We start from the raw sequence: 17,558 nt of genomic DNA, 5'->3' as shown, positions 1-17,558 counted from the left end.
TCACTTGAAGAAAGTAGATGTGAATATATAATTTTTTTATAATAAAATAGTTTTCATATATATTAGTTATTATCTCACTATTATAATAAAATAGTTTTCATATATATTTTCATATCGATAATCTCACTTGAAAAAAAAGTAGATGTGAATATATATCAAATAGACTGTAATATTAAATATTTAAATGGAGGATAAAAAAAGTAGAATCGAGGAGAACAATTTTCCGTTCCTCGCCAACTCATTAAATGAACCCGGGAAAAAACATAGATTATTGTAGTGGAAACCATGTCCAGTATACATTCATCAATCGGGTGTAAATTTACCAAATTATACAAACAGCGGTCAGAGTTAATCCAAAAAAGGTATACATCGAAATTCTACTGCAAAATTTGCATCAAATGGAGGATAAAAAAAATAGAATCGAGGAGAAATTATCATATTATTCTATACTTATCATGTTATTCTTTTACTGCATATATAGTTAAATTTTTTACATATCTTCATGTGATACTATAATTTATTACTTAATTAAAAATTACACTAAAATTATTTAAAAAAAAAACATGTAGAGAGAAAATTAAAAGGATAAAGAATTTAAATGTAATATAAAGATGGATTATCTGATAAAATTAATATAAGAGTTATATTTTATTTTTGAAGTGATATAAATTACTACAATCAATGTATATTGTACTGATAATTCATTAACCATTAATTACATATTAGGTAAAATAAATATAAATTTTAAAATTCATTTTGCCCTTGTAGCAATTAAAATTTTACGTATATATCATTATCGAGTTTTTAAATTTGTATCGATAAAGAGGAAATTTTCATCTTTTCACAATTGAAAAACAAAACTCAGGAGACATTAATAGATCCCCCAACCCTTTTAGTTCTATTGGACATTAGAGAAAATTAATTAGATCAAAATATATGAATTTCAATTTTCTCGCTTAATTTTCAGCCAAATGAACGTAATAAATCCAGACATTTAACTTAATGACCACAAATCCACAGACAAATGACCTCGAGTACAGTGGCGGAGTCAGAAATATGGCTCCGCCCGGACTAGAATTTTAAAATCTAGAATTCTTTAATATTTTAAATTGATATATCCGGGCTAATATCATATTATTCTAAAATTATACAAAATTTACATATAAATTTTTTCACAAAAAATTGGGTCAGCCCGGGAACAAGCCCATGTAGCTCCGCCCCTGCTCGACTACATGTTATAAATTAAGTAAATAATAATTTATAACATGGATCGAGACCTCCATCGATTCCTTTTTCTCAAGTTTCATTTTTCCAAATGATATGATATTTTAAGATAATTCGGATTTGAAATTGTCGGAATTTTTTTTATAAAGTAAATTTTTTTGTTATTCATTTTGTGCAAGTATGCTAATTCATTTAGGATAGCACAACGATATATATGTATTAATTTTGTCTCGATCACTTACAATAAAAAATAAAAAAATAAAATAAATGTTGTGTTTTCGACATGAACATTAATTAACATACCCAAAACACAAACTTACTTTTTCTGTTGTGTTAATTTTCGAATAATTAGCACGATGATTCGTGGGTAGGATGATTATGATTTATAATAAACATATAATTTTTGTGAGAATATAAATCATAGAGACAGAAGATGGTCGACTTATGATTTTTAGGTAATTCAGTACAATCATCACATAACAGAAAAATTAAAATCAATGGCAAGGTTTACCTCGTATGCTTAATTATTACATAAATTAAATACGATTATTTAACTTCTTTTTTTTTTTTCATTTATTTTTATTTTGTAATAATTTTTCAAGTAGAATAGGCGCCAAAACTAATTGGAAAGATGGAAAGCCCGCACGCCTTCTGTTGATCTTCTCAATTGTTAATTTGTCGTTGACCTTTCATAAAACTCCGTTAAAAATGAAATAAAAATGTTTGGTACAAATACACTGAAAATCCCTACGACCTTTCATCTTGACTATACATGTAGTTACATGTACATAATAATCTATATAGTTGCTCTAAATAAGAATCGTAATAAAAGTCATGCACTGAATCACAAATTATCAACTCATCGTATGAATTGAAAATCGAGTTCAAGTCGAGTAGTTCATGAATCGACTTGATCATTGCACTGTATACAATTAGTTTCAATCGGCTAATATTAAAAAGAGTAGGTTTTTTATGAGATAATCTCACGAATTTATATCAGTAAGACAGGTCGACTCGCTCCACATCTGCGGTGAAAAATAATATTTTTACATAAAAAATGATATTTTTCATGAATTGGATCGAGCTGAAGATATTTATCATAAATTTGACATTTGATGATCTCGTAAAAAAATTTGCATTAAAAAAGAATCAAAATTTTTATGATTTTTAAATTTCATCAGCAACTAATAATAACACACGCGCACACGTACATGATATTTTGTTTTTTTAATCTCGATCAACTATGAAGAAGTCATTTTTTAAAATTAAATAGTTGATCGATGTTATTTTACAAATTTTTTTCGACGTACGTGGGAGGTAAGAATATGTAAAAACATATGAATCACTTTTCCATCGAACTAGATAAAGTCAAATAAAATACTTCATAAACTTAATGATTTCTAATATTTAATCTAGTTTTGAAAATCAATAAATAAAAAGGATAGCAATATGAATCCGGACAAAAAAATTGACAAAAATATGTTCGATTATATTAAATTAATGTCTTATTTTCCTTAGATGATTTTATTATATTTTTTTTAATATTTGTACAACAAATTTTTTTTTTTTTTGGAGAAAAAACAAATTATTTCATAAAAATTACATCCATCAGTCACGATGAGTAAAAACTCACTCCAAGACTTATTTTTACAACTTGGATGATTGTATTTAATAAAAATTGACATTAGTCATTTTCAACGGAGACATTTCCCAACTGCCAACAAATTCATGGACCTACCCCAAAGACCTAATAAATCTTAGCAAGTTTTTTGTAGTACCCCATAAAAGGACACTTAAATTTGCCAGCAAATCACACCAAAACCTTCGTGAAATAAATTCAAATTTATTTCTGAAAAAGATGGCTTTGAAGGCAATTTTATTTCTCGTCTTTTTCTTATAGCTGCGTTTCTCATTTCCTCCCAAGTACTGGCGGCAAGGGAATTGGCTGAAAGTTCCAATATTTTGGATGAGCCTATGAAATTCTATCTAGAGATGTTTTAATTGATTCTTAATTTGCAGTATATGATAATATGTCTGTTATCTGTCGATGTAAACTAAAAATTAATGAAAGTATACTTTTCAATGCATCAATCTAATTTGAAGAAAGATGTCATCCCAAGAATCTATTATGATTTTCATCAACCTCCACATTCGAATTATTGTCCGTTATCCATCGACAAATAACTCTATATTCAAGAGCTCAATAAATCTATTAAGTTACACAGTAAACCATCAAACTAACCTAATAACTTACAAATCAAGATAGTTAGGTAAACCACATCGAACAAGACCAATGATAGAATCGAACTAACCCTCAAATATTATGTGTTTTAATTTTAATGCAGCATGCGCTGCAGCGACCTTGGCCGTGGAACAAATTCGGACCAGATATCATATATTTATTTGTGATTAGTGTCTCTCTCGGTGTGGTTGTTAGTCAAGATAGTTAGGTAAACCACATCTCTGGATGAGGTTGATCCTCATCCGAACGTCGCCTTTGAATTTTCAAAATTAATTTGCTGATAGTTGGAATAAAGCTTCCCGGCCTCTGATGGAAAGCATTAAAGAATCTGGAATATACTATATTCAAAAATTTAATTTAGAATATATTAAAAGTTTACAAACATTATTCTCAAAAATTGATATTTTTAACGTTGAAAATGATCTTCGCAAACATCGTTTTTCAATGAAGTGATTATTAAATATAATTATCCCCTCTCCATATATACACTAAGGGTGTGTTTGGTTGAGTGCATTAAATAATGATAGATGAATAGTCAAATATTTATCAAATGTTTGGTTAAAAATTTAAGATACTTTAATAATCATTTTGACCCGGTTTAAGATACAATTTTGTGGATAACTATTTGATTACTAAGCTCACAAATTAAGTGGGATACACTGTCAAAGATAAACAAATTACATTTTTCTCCTCATATTTCTTAATAGAAAGAAATTATAGGAATTATATTGTTGATTAAATTAATAATATCATTATAATTAATGAGATGTATAACAAAAAATAAAATTTACAAATTAATAAAAAATGAATTTTTAATATTAATATCAGTATTAATATTATTATATATGTTATTATTATTCATATTCTTATTATTATCAATTTATTTTCGAAAATATTTTTATTAATATGGTCAATATATTTAACATTAATATATTAGACTTATTTCTTATTTTTTTTTATTATACTTACTATCGATATTATTAATATTTTTTAAAATTACCTACTTTTTAATTTATTTCTTATTACTATTATTATTTATTTATTATATTTAGGTTGGGTAATTATATTGAATATAGTGGGAGATACTTTAGTCATTTCATGCTAATACACAAAATTAATCTATAATGTTAAAATTATACCAAACATCATATATTTTATTCCAACATATTATTTATCCATATATTTCATTTTATAATTTATCTTATTACTAATCATTCATTTATTACATCACACGTATCAAACGGAAGCTAAGGAATTAGTTACACCTAACTTTATTTACTTATTTGTTTAAAATTGATTAAACCTCAACTTTTCTTGATTGAGTTTTACGATTAAACTTTCGATCGGTGTCACGAAGAATATATATATATATATATATATGTGTATATATATATGTCTGTGTATGTATTTTCGTTAAAGGATTGATATATATTGTTAATTGAAGACTAGTTTCTAACAACCAACTAAATTAGGGGCCTACTCTTAAATAGTGGCATCCGATCCCAATTTTATGTGATCCTTAGAGTATAAATAGAGATCCGAATGTGCCAACATTTTCAACCAAAACAAAATTAAATTACTTTCAAATATAAGTTTAAAGGCAATTTTCTTTCTTGGCTTCTTCTTGGCTACATATCTTCATTTTCCCTCTCAAGTGGCGGCTGCCAGAGAATTGGCTGAGACTTCAAACACACTGGACACATGTAAGCATCATCTCCATATATTATTATTATTATTATTATTATTATTATTATTATTGGTTTTGGGACATATTGAAGATGCCGGATCATGTAATTAATGGTTGGATAAAAATTTCTGAAATATTAATTTTGGAAAATAATAATAATATCTATTGCCTATTTTTCAGCAAATAATAAAGATGAGTTGACAAACGGGGTTGGTGAAGCAAAATATCCAGGTGGTGATCAATATGGAGGGTATCCCCCCATTCGTGGGTATGGCCCTCCCGGTGGTGGCGGCGATCCAGGAGTGGGATACGGTGGATATCCCATAGGTGGTTACGGAGGCTACCCTGGTAGAGGTGGTGGATACGGAGGCTACCCTGGTAGAGGTGGTGGATACGGAGGCTACCCTGGTAGAGGTGGTGGTGGTAGACGCCGTTGTGGACCTTATGGCTGTTGAGGTCGCCGGAGCTACTATATATGGGGGCTGCTGGTGTTGTTGCTATATATATGCCAATCAAGCTGCAGACGTTGATATAGGAACATTACTACGTACAAGATTAATTCTTGGAGTAGTGTATCGTTATATATACAAGTACTAAACAAAAAAGTTTGTAATGTGATATAAATATATCTTTATCAAATAAAATGGACTGGGAAAATAGTATGGCCCCTGCTTTCCTGTAATATATACTTGCAGTTTGCGTTTGACGAACGTTTGCGAATAGTATAGTTAATTATATGTCTCTCTCTCTTTTTGTTTAAGGATTTCCATTTACTTTGTAATAAAACAGTACATTATATTCGAAAACACATTTTTTGGGCCTTATCATTTGGTAGAAGATGCTTGGAGAATAATTCGTTTCATATTTTGATAATACTTAGATTGGTGAAGACATAATTAGAGAAACTTGATTTGGAAAAAAGGAAAATTGAAAGGGAAAAACTCCACATATTATTAGTAGTCTCTTTGGTCGAATATTCAATCTCCATTTTGTAGGTCTGAATTTTACAATAAAAAAAAAACACAGCAACTAGAACAAATTAATTCGTTTATTTGTATAAAATAAAATAAAATAAATATACTAGTACTAGCTTGCAAGTGGTTCCCAAACATACAATATGTCTGAACATGTTCAATCTCAATTCTCAATTCAAGTTCAATGTATAATTTTAAAGCATACGTATTCGAGCCAAATTTGTGTTGCAAAATCTATGAATTTTCATGAGAGTCAGACCTGTTGATCTTTTTTTTTTAAAAAAAAAAAAAAATAAATAAAACTTCATCAAATAATCAGTTAGGTTTTGTTAATTCGGACAATATTCGGGTTGGCATATGTTTTTCTAAATTTTATAGTTTTAAAAAATATCGATTGTATTATCTTTTTAGGAGAAATTTTTTCCTTTAATTAGCTTATGTTTTTTGCTTCATTTCATTTTTTTTCTTCATATTCTAGACTAAAACAAAATCGAGCTAATTGGACTTGTTCCAAATCCAAGGTTGGGCTGATTGAATGTTTGGTGCTACGAAGGAGATGAATAAAGAGTGATAAAAACATGATAAATATATGGATGAATAAAATATGGAGATGCATAATGTTTGTTTTGTATGTTTTAAATTTTGTAAGATTGTTTCATTTATTGATATCTATTGTCTTAAATATCTTTTATGGCCAATTGCACACAATTAAGTAATATTCTATAAAAATATGTCATTTCTTTGTATAATGAGCAAAAAAAATTTACGTGATGTGAAATCATTCATGTGAGAGGTAATATTTCCGGCCAAAATAAAATATCGGTTTACTTTAAGTATTAATAGATTAAATAAATGCATTTATATACAGATTTAAAGACAATTTAGTATGTGTAACATTTGGAAATTTTTTTAAAGAACAATCTATCAAAAAAAAAATTAAAACAATATATTAATTTTCAATTTTTAGAATAAAACATGCATAATAAATAAAAACAAAAAGGATGTGAGTATGTCTTTTGTGAGACGGTCTCACGAATCTTTATCTGTGAGACAAGTCAATCATACCGACGTTCACAATAAAAAGTAACACTCTAAGCATAAAAAATAATATTTTTTCATGAATGATCCAAATAAGATATCTGTCTTACAAAATATGACACGTGAGACCATCTGATACAAGTTTTGCCGAATGATATAATCATAATATGTTTCTTATATCAAGTGGATCATATACTCATCACATAGAATGTGAGCGATGTATCATCACGAGTCAATAGATGAATTGAATTAAATAAAAAAATATAAAATGAATAAAAAAATAGTATCACGAGTCAATAGATGAATTGAATTAAATAAAAAAATATAAAATGAATAAAAAAATAATGACTTCGTCTAACATAGAAACGATACTGCTTATTAAAATAAGCATTTGGAAAAGAAAACTGGAATCCGGGGGTATGAGGTGTAGATTTGAGTGTTTCGGTTCGAAAAGTGAAAATCATGTACCTACAGGGGTGAAAGTGCATTTTATTCGAATCTCGTTCTATTCCTTTTCCATTTTCCTTTTCTTATTCTATTCTTTTCTACTTTCTTTTTAATATTCTTTCCAACTTTTGTCTTTTATCAGTTTTCTCTAGAAAAAACCCCTGTCGAGGAGTTCTCCTTCCCAATTTCCCTTTCTCCGTTCGGATCTCGAGCTCTTCCGCCTTTTTATGAGAGTAATTGCGCGGCGGAGGTAGTAGTTGTTTAGATCACGAGACATGCTCTCGTTACAGAGCGATCCGCGGCAGTACAGCCGGAGTCTGCAACAGGTACAACGGCAGCAGCAACAGCCGCAGGTGGTGTCTAGGGCTCCTTACAATGTCGCCGCAGATCATCACAGAGACCATCCATCTCTGTCTTTTCCCTCCGGGGTTAACGTCAAGCCGGAGCTTTCGAGTGAAGGTTCGATTTTATTCAGTTTTGTGATTTTGGTATTGCGTTTTGCTTCTTCTTCTTGTTGTTGTTTTTTTGCCTTGCGTGCAATAAGAATTAGGGTTTTTGGTGTTTGATGAGCTTTATTTTGTGATTTGTGGAATTATGAGTCTTTTCGAGAAATTTAAAAGTTCCCATTTTCAAATATTTGTTAACTGAATTCAGGGAAAATATAAAACTTAAAAAATCTTTGGGATGTTTTGTTGGCTAACCTAATATTTGGTTTTGAATGTTGGTATTGCTCCAACCATTTTTTTTTAACCCGGGGAACAAAATTTCTTGACTTAAAGCATTTTATGGCATAAGCCTTCTTACTAATACCGAGAGCTATTCAAATCTAAAAAAATTATGCAGCCCCTAAAGTGTAAGCTTTTTTTGTTTCTTAAGATTCTGCTGCTATTCAATCCGATGCGTGTTCTAACTCAAGTCGTTCAATGATACAATTACACTGTCTCTATGAATTAGCTTTAGTCACGGGATGCCTTATTTTCAATCCAACTGCCAAAAATTATAAATTGGAATATCTCACGTGAACTATTGAATCATATGCTACTTATTGCTGTTAGGGGCAACGAAAAGACTATGCTTGAAACAATTCGGGGCGGGGGACAAAATTATCTCTAGAGAACTGAAAGGACTTTGAAGAGGAAGATAACAAGTATTTATTTCAAGGAAATGTGGGAATAAAATTTAATCCTAAATGCACAAACGCTTCTAAATAAATATTCCTTTTTAATTATGTGTGTAGATCTATAAATATTTTGTTGAAAACATTTCTAGAAGGACCAGAACCATTTTTTGACCGAAATTGACGGCTTAGGTTTTACAAAGAGCAAAAACCCATGTCTATTGGGTGTAAATAAGAAGTCCTCATGGTGGGATGCTGGAACATGCCTAGGATCTTCTAAGCATCAGTTATGGATTTTAATGGAATAACAAAGTTAATACATGGATTATGTTTCAATATTCCCGAGAAATCACATTAACTTACAGTAAGTTTATTGCAGTTGGGGAACTAAACCTTCCAACACATGATGTATAAATCATTGTCCCAGGACTCCCAACTCTTATTCTGTGTGAAAATGTGGATTTGCACCTGCTTGTTATCTCAATCTTACCAATGGATAAGTATTAGAAGTATTATTGAAGTTTCATACTTAATAGATATATTCAAATTCTAGCATATGATTTCCATTGTAACGATGCACATTTACCAATTGCATGATCTTTACGGTTGAGATTCTCACAAAAAGTGCAACTATTTTAGAGCACCATTAACAAAAATGCCCTTCCATAAACAAATATGACTATGCCAGGTTTTGAGGATCTTCTTTTTCGATTTTTTGGGAGGTTCCCATAATTATTTGAATCTAGCATATATTAGTAAATGTCAGGCCATGAAAGCATAATATGAACTGTGATGAGAACGTGTAGCGTTTAATTGATTTTTTCTATGATAGAAGCCAAATCACAAAGACGTACGGAGCAATAAACTTTGCTGATTAAATTTATATGTTAGTCTGGAGTACGATTATGTTAATGAAGTCTTACTGGGTTTGTTCTCTTATTTCTCATTATTCAGTTGACGTGGACATGCTCTTGAACCTGGCCCATCAGAATTACAAGGCAGGGAACTATAAGCAGGCATTAGAACATAGCAAGGCTGTGTATGATAGAAATCCGCGACGCACTGATAATCTTCTTCTGTTGGGTGCTGTTTATTATCAGGTTACTGGTTTGCTTCATGTTTTTATGTCACATGTTTTATTATTGGGTAACTAAATTTGAGCTAGCATTTTCAGCAAGATATCATCTCAAGCTAGAATTTGTACTGTGTGTTTTATAGTTACATGACTTCGATTTGTGCATTGCGAAGAATGAAGAAGCTCTTAGAATTGATCCACATTTTGCCGAGTGCTATGGGAATATGGCAAATGCTTGGAAAGTAAGTTTTTGTGGTGGTTTTTTTTTTCTGACACGGAACTCTTTCTGGTTTGATGGTGAAGTTGCTGACTTACGTTATTTATATTTTTCTGGCAGGAGAAAGGCAATATTGATGTCGCTATTCGCTATTACTTGATTGCTATTGAGGTCTGTCTGTCACTTTGATATTTACTATACCAGTATTATCATGCGTGCTAGCCTAGATTGTATGTAATAGGATCTGCTGATGTTAGTATCTTGGAACTAACTGCACACTTTATGATGTAAATTTTATATGCAGCTTCGACCTAATTTTGCTGATGCATGGTCTAACTTAGCCAGTGCTTACATGAGAAAAGGAAGGTTGAATGAGGCAGCCCAATGCTGTCGTCAATCACTTGCTCTGAATCCTCTTTTGGTAGGTTTCTGTTTTTTTTATTATGTTACCATCCTTATCAACTGTGTTGGCAATCTCACATCTGTGTCAACATACAACTTATCAGGTTGATGCTCATAGTAACCTTGGAAATCTGATGAAAGCTCAAGGACTAGTGCAAGAGGTAATAAAGCAGATGTCCAATCTCTACCTTGGCGCCATTTTCCAGCTACTCGATAATTACTCGCTTGGATATCTTTGTTGGGAGAGAGAGAGAGAGAGAGGGGGGGGGGGGATTTTGTGTCTGTTAAACAATAATTACAGCTTTCGACGGCCTGCTGTTAGTGTAATTAGCTTCTTAGTTATTTTACTCTTTGGTTTATGACTGTCAGCGTGATATCTATTTGAATTTTCAAAGCTGTTGTTTAATACACACTATCAACCATCTCGGTGAAATTTCTCACGTATTTTGCAATTTTCATTCGACAAATTTAGTGCAATAGCAACCGCCTTATGATCACAGACCTCATTAATCATTTCCTAATGAAGTTTCTAAATCTGTCTTTTCTTCTCAGGCCTCTAAGTGTTATATGGAAGCACTCCACATACAGCCAACTTTTGCTATTGCGTGGTCTAATCTTGCTGGTCTTTGTATGGAGGCGGGTGATCTTAACAGGGCCCTACACTACTACAAGGCATGTGATTAATCTTTGTTATCCTTCTAAAAGTGTAAAAGGTCTCTTGAGTTGGAGGTTGACTAATTTATGCATGCTTTGATATTTTGTCTGAATCGGATGCTTTATGATCTTGTGCGTACTGCTGACTGTGTATTGTTCTATTTTCAGGAAGCCGTGAAGTTGAAGCCTGACTTTTCAGATGCCTACTTGAATTTGGGAAATGTTTACAAGGTAAACTCTTAACATATTTTGGTTGTAAGGTTGGGTACCTGTAAAATGCAAGGGCAAGAATTCGGGGAAAGACCAGTCTTCTTTACATTTTCCAGGCCTTGAGAATGCCTCAAGAGTCTATTGTATGTTATCAACGAGCCCTGCAGTCACGACCAGACAGTGCAATGGCTTTTGGTGAGTTATTTTTACACCATGATAGGGTCAGTTCTGTTGTTGCTGATCACTTTGTGAATCACCCTTTTGAAAACTGTTGTTCTGAAATACTGATTGTGAAATTCATAGCGTATATCATTGGTCTCCTCAACAGCTTAGGATAACACTCTGTATCACCATTAAGCCAAAAAATGTGCATCCCTGGGGTTCAAAAATGTTAGCTTGAGGCTGAATTATATCTGGGAACTGAACTTTAGGTGTAAAATTGCAACAAGGGAAATATTTTGTTGGTTGGAACAACTTGGCAAAAACCAATTGACTTAGCTTTTTTGCTAATTTTATGAGTACTTTATATTAGAATAACAGAACCTCAAGTGTGACACTGTTTCTTGACCAATTTGCTCTTTTAAACATGGTAAATTAATTCAGAGGATATGTTCTAGTATTTTGCTGAAATTTTGAGTTTGGATAAATAGCGAGTAGTGTTTCATGTCCGGTAAAGGCTATTTTGAAGTTAAAGAAGTAAATCAATATTAGCTGGAAAATGCAGCCATATATCAATATTAGATATCATCTTCTTGCAATCACACATTATGTTTGTTTGACTTATGCTCACCTAAGATAATGTCACTAAGTTTGTTATTGACTTATCTAAGATAACGTGACTAAACTCTTAGAGTTTTGTACTTCGTGTTATTACCAGAAATTGGAGTTTTTTACAATTATGTATGCCAACCATTGCAGGCAACTTGGCAAGTGTGTACTATGAGGAAAACAACCTTGATATGGCAATAATCAACTACAAACGGGCTATTGCTTGTGATCCTGGATTCCTGGAGGCGTACAATAACTTGGTTGCTATTATATTATTAATAGTACTGATTTAGCTTTTTGTTTAGTAAATTAATACTTGTTGCATTTTGGTGATGTTCTGTTTTTATGTTTTTCAACTGCTAGGGTAATGCATTGAAAGATGCTGGAAGAGTGGAGGATGCAATTCACTGTTACCGCGTAAATTATTTTTCACCGTGATTGAATTGGTCGTGGTTTCGTTGTTTTTTTTTGCTGCTTTTTGATTCAAATGCTGTTTGTTTTTTGAAGCAATGCCTATCTCTTCAACCTAGTCATCCTCAAGCTCTAACCAATCTTGGAAATATTTATATGGAATGGTATGTTAAGTATCAGCGTGCTCCACTCGTGGTTCTTGTTTCAGATTGCTTTCGCCGTTTCGCGCCTTTAATTATATTTTTTTATCATTTTGATTTTTACGAATTTCATCTGTTATTTCTTTGAAGGAATATGATGAGTGCTGCAGCTCAATGCTACAAGGCAACACTATCTGTCACAACAGGACTTTCTGCCCCTTTCAATAATTTAGCTATAATATACAAACAACAGGTGCATTGCTGGTTCTTCTCCTGCAAAAAAGCTCTAAAGAGCTTAAATTAGTTTATGAAATAAAAGTGCATTGTTCTCATCTTTAGGAATGGCAAGGCTGTGACAATCGAAGTATGTGAGAGACCAATATCAAAATTTTGATATTATGCATGCAATGAGATGTTCCTACCAACTCAACTCAGCTTAATATAACAAATACCATTTCAGAGAGCACCTATTTTAGGCACCAGAAACAACCATGGGCTGACAAAGTTCAAATATCTTTTACAAATTTCGCCATTGCCTAAACTAAATTACCTTATTTAATTCCATTCATTCTTTTGATGCGGAAGCAGCCATCCAAAATGATGGGTGTGAATACGTTTCCAAGTCCTAACTTGTCGCTCACATGTTAATGAGACATGATCTGAAATTTTTGTGTGATTATACTTTCTTCGATTACAGGGTAATCATGCAGATGCGATATCTTGCTACAACGAGGTCCTAAGGATAGATCCATTGGCTGCAGATGGTTTGGTTAATCGAGGAAACACTTACAAAGAAATTGGAAGAGTTAACGAGGCGATTCAAGACTATCTCCGTGCTATTGATATCAGACCAATGATGGCTGAGGCTCATGCAAATTTGGCTTCCGCTTACAAGGACAGGTACATTTTCATTTCTTCTGTTGTAAATTTTAGTCCTTAATTTTGTAGGCTAAGAAATCACTTGTGAATCAAAAGTGTGCTTTGTCCACCAAAAAAAAATGTTTTATTTAATTTTACTTTATACAAAATGAATATCTGTTTTAAGATTTTTATTCTACATTTTAGACCTATTTATGGTGATTAGCATGAACTGTGATTTATTTACCTTGTGGGCTGCTTGCAGTGGTCATGTGGAAGCAGCTATTAAAAGCTATAAGCAAGCATTGATGTTACGCCCAGATTTCCCTGAGGCAACTTGTAACCTTCTTCACACTTTGCAGGTACATCTACAATTCGCTAACCAGAGCTTGGATTTATCTTGACGTTTGATTTAAGATTTGAACGTGTTCATCAAAACCTATTTACGTACCTTAATACGAAAATGACACGGTTGATTCATATGCTGGAAAAGTATTTTCTTTCACGGAGATTTCTCTCTTGTAATCTCATTGTTACTTCATCTGTTTACACTTGGTGTGAGCTAGTAGTTATCGGTTTTGACTTCTTGTTGATTTTATTCTGAGTTCTCAACTGATTAACTGGTTGAAATTCTTTAATATGATTTTGGTTCGATGGTATTTATCTCAGTGCGTCTGTGACTGGGATGATCGGGAGAAGATGTTTATTGAAGTTGAAGGGATACTTAGGAGACAGATCAAGGTTTGTCAAAAGTCCTCTTCTGCAAACTTTATATGCTCAAATGCTCATCTCCTACCGCCCTCTGAAAATTTTAGTAGTTCCCTCATTTTGTCCATTTGCACCCATTTGACAGTTTATTATTGTCAATAATGATTAGCATGTGAGTTTCCCTTCTTATTTAGTTGTCAGTCATCCCAAGTGTTCAACCTTTCCATGCGATTGCGTATCCCCTTGATCCCATGCTTGCATTGGAGATCAGGTGAGAAATTTATTATTCCATTTTTCTTTTGTTTTATGATTGCAAATGAAATTTTCTGATGAAGAACTTGTATATACTTGCAGTCGAAAATATGCAGCTCATTCTGCGGTAGTAGCATCTCGCTATTCACTTCCTCCTTTTAATCATGCACCTCCATTGCCTGTAAAGAGTGGTGGCAGGAATGGCCGGTTAAGGATCGGGTTTGTTGGCACAAACTTTTCCTCATTTTCCTTTTGGATCTCCTCTCTGTTGGGACTGAAAATACGTTTTCCGAATCATGTCTTGTCTCTTGCAGATATGTAAGCAGTGACTTTGGTAACCATCCATTGTCTCATCTTATGGGTTCTGTTTTTGGCATGCATAATCGAGAAAATGTTGAGGTGAGCTTGATTTGGGCTCAAGTTGGTTAAGCATATTTATTTTTCTGACATGTTTTTTTATGGTTCCCTTGTAGATATTCTGCTATGCGTTGAGTCCGAATGATGGCACTGAATGGAGGCTTCGCATCCAATCTGAAGCAGAGCATTTTATTGATGTGTCTGCAATGTCATCTGATATTATAGCAAGGATGATCAATGAACATCAGATACAAGTGCTCATCAATCTAAATGGGTACACCAAGGTATCAAATTGCCACAATTTCACTTTTTCTTTCTAGTTAGTCATCATATCTTTGAACTCTACATTGACGAGTTCTTGCATTATAAAAGACTTTGACTCTACATGCACTGCAGGGTGCAAGAAATGAAATATTTGCTATGCAGCCTGCTCCTATCCAGGTTTCTTATATGGGATTTCCTGGGACCACGGGAGCGACCTACATACATTATTTGGTTACTGATGAGGTATGTGTATTTTTCCCCATATGATATTATTACGCATGCATGGCATGACTTTATCGTCTTGAACTGTTTCTTCTTGTTTTATGGCAGTTTGTTTCTCCAATGTCTTGCTCTCATATATACTCCGAAAAAATAGTTCATCTTCCTCATTGCTATTTTGTGAACGACTATAAACAGGTAAACGCTACGAAATTGATCTCTCTCTCAAACATACACACAACTTTTTAATATTGATTAGTGTTATTCTTTCCCATACTGTTACGTCTTTAAGAAAAACCGTGATGTACTGGATCTAAACTACCAACCCAAGCGATCGGACTACGGACTTCCTGAGGACAGATTTATATTTGCCTGTTTCAATCAACTTTACAAGATGGACCCTGAAATACTCACGACATGGTAGCATATTTAGCTTTCATTTTTGTGAGTATTATATGTAGCAAAACAGAAATATAAGCAAATACTTTACTTGTGCAGGTGCAATATCCTTAAGCGTGTCCCAAAGAGTGCACTTTGGCTTCTTAGATTTCCAGCTGCAGGCGAGACGAGGCTTCGTGCACGTATGTTACAGTTTTTTTCTGGTGACAAATGAGTATATTTCGTAGGCAATTCCTGATAATATGTTATTCTATGGCCCAGATGCTGCTTCACTAGGTGTGCAACCAGACCAAATTATTTTCACAGATGTTGCAATGAAGCAGGAACACATTAGGCGCAGTTCGTTAGCAGACCTGTTTCTTGATACGTAAGTATTCACTTTGGTTGTAGCAGAAACCATTTGAGGCATGCGTAATATTATTGAATTGAATTCTCAACAGTTCTTGATTTCCATTTGAATAGGCCTCTTTGCAACGCACATACAACAGGGACAGATATTCTTTGGGCTGGTCTGCCTATGGTCACTCTTCCTCTCGAGAAAATGGCGACTAGAGTTGCTGGGTCGCTCTGTTTGGCGACAGGAGTTGGAGAGGAAATGATTGTTCATAGGTAGGTGTTTGAACCTGTAATTATCTAGTAGCTAGTTTTGTTTCCTAATATGTGGATGTTGGAATTTGCGTGCCTATTGTCACGGGTGTAATGCAGCTCTAGTAAACTGCCTGAGTAGGAAACCCCACTGTGCGGGTTCAGAAATCCTCACCCAACGGATGGAAGCATTAAATTCACATCTTGTCGCTGGTTGCCTCTTATGCATAGCATTTAATTCATCTTGTAATTCATTCTCATCTGTGCCTTCGTATTTGACAGCATGGAAGAGTACGAAGAGAGAGCTGTGTCTTTGGCCATGAATCCTTCGAAGCTTCAAGATCTTACCAGCAGACTCAAGGAGGCCCGTCTGAGTTGCCCTCTGTTCGACACTGCACGATGGGTGAGTCGTCTTATCATAGAACTAGTTTATTATTGTCCTCTGCATTTTGATATAAATCGTTACACATTTGCTACCATTTTTCAGGTGAAGAATTTGGAGCGTGCCTACTTCAGGATGTGGAATTTGTACTGTTCCGGTCAACATCCTCAACCCTTCAAAGTCGCTGAGAATGACTTGGAATTTCCGTATGACCGGTAGATGATTTATATAGAGGAAAAAAGATTAGATTTTTGTAGATGAAGAACGAAGATTGTAGGAGGGTTAGTTCTACTCGTATGATATTATATACCACTTTATAATTTTAAAGTGTCATGTGGGCTGAGATAATACGAGGAAGCGGTTATCATCAGCGATACTACAGTTCGTCCGATACTTTTATATTTTAAAATAATCGACTGATGATTAAGATTCATACACAAGATATTTCTGTTTTTTCTTCTCGATGCACATTTTACATGGCTAAAAGAGACCAAAGGCTGCTTTGCTTTGAGGGATTCGAAATCTTCTGAAATATACATCCTAAATGTGATATTTCTGTTTTTCTTGTCAGTAATCGATACTTGAAATATGAGATTATGAAAATCTAATCACCCCTTGATAATTGTATTCAACATTACATTTCTCGAGTAATAATTAAGAGTTACACAACTTTAATAATTAATTGCCGGTGCTATGCGCGGAAGGAGCGAAAATGAGAATTTTCAGGTGATATTCGATACCAGAAACCACCTGAGTCTGCGCCTCCACCACCTTCGAGATCTCCAGTGGCTGCGTACCCCTGGCTGCCTTTTTCTGGAGCTGAAGAAGGTTGTACTGTTGTACGCAGAATTTGCCGAATCTCCCCGTTGCTTTCCACGTCCTTCACTTCTGTCCGGCCACCCACTCTCTCTTACTACGACAGCACACA

General features: G+C 33.4%; 1 protein-coding gene and 1 long non-coding RNA gene across 3 annotated transcripts; both read left to right on the top strand.

Moving 5' to 3' along the window:
- Positions 1–5,003: 5,003 nt before the first annotated feature.
- On the top strand, positions 5,004–5,859 carry LOC142556772 (uncharacterized). The gene is made up of 3 exons (XR_012822679.1): positions 5,004–5,169; positions 5,334–5,501; positions 5,538–5,859. It is a non-coding gene; the product is annotated as an uncharacterized LOC142556772 (long non-coding RNA).
- Positions 5,860–7,724: 1,865 nt separating this feature from the next.
- On the top strand, positions 7,725–16,950 carry LOC142556247 (putative UDP-N-acetylglucosamine--peptide N-acetylglucosaminyltransferase SEC). 2 transcript variants are annotated; one of them, XM_075667630.1, is made up of 28 exons: positions 7,725–8,071; positions 9,684–9,829; positions 9,948–10,046; positions 10,142–10,192; positions 10,326–10,442; positions 10,528–10,584; positions 10,976–11,095; positions 11,246–11,308; positions 11,404–11,482; positions 12,206–12,315; positions 12,419–12,472; positions 12,563–12,630; positions 12,757–12,859; positions 13,304–13,506; positions 13,730–13,826; positions 14,134–14,205; positions 14,367–14,443; positions 14,527–14,643; positions 14,739–14,823; positions 14,898–15,065; positions 15,178–15,288; positions 15,376–15,462; positions 15,557–15,684; positions 15,763–15,845; positions 15,925–16,030; positions 16,126–16,272; positions 16,531–16,651; positions 16,736–16,950. In XM_075667630.1, exons 1-28 carry the CDS (start codon positions 7,888–7,890, stop codon positions 16,847–16,849), a joined length of 2,967 nt encoding a protein of 988 aa, XP_075523745.1. In that variant the 5' UTR covers positions 7,725–7,887; the 3' UTR covers positions 16,850–16,950. The 2 variants fall into 2 exon arrangements, with proteins under 2 accessions (XP_075523745.1, XP_075523746.1); XM_075667631.1 differs by having other exon boundaries at positions 10,976–11,099; positions 11,250–11,308.
- Positions 16,951–17,558: the final 608 nt, after the last annotated feature.

This window comes from Primulina tabacum, chromosome 9 (assembly GCF_025594145.1).
Source record: "Primulina tabacum isolate GXHZ01 chromosome 9, ASM2559414v2, whole genome shotgun sequence".
Taxonomy (NCBI): domain Eukaryota; kingdom Viridiplantae; phylum Streptophyta; class Magnoliopsida; order Lamiales; family Gesneriaceae; genus Primulina; species Primulina tabacum.
The sequence above is the reverse complement of the archived record's forward strand: the minus strand, read 5'-3'. Positions and strand labels throughout refer to the sequence as shown.

Coding starts and splice junctions, on each gene's coding strand:
- LOC142556247 (XM_075667630.1), top strand. CDS start 7,888: ATGCTCTCGTTACAGAGCGATCCGCGGCAGTACAGCCGGAGTCTGCAA. Junction 14,206..14,366: donor TACTTAGGAGACAGATCAAG/GTTTGTCAAAAG, acceptor CTTCTTATTTAG/TTGTCAGTCATCCCAAGTGT. Junction 14,824..14,897: donor ATAATCGAGAAAATGTTGAG/GTGAGCTTGATT, acceptor GTTCCCTTGTAG/ATATTCTGCTATGCGTTGAG.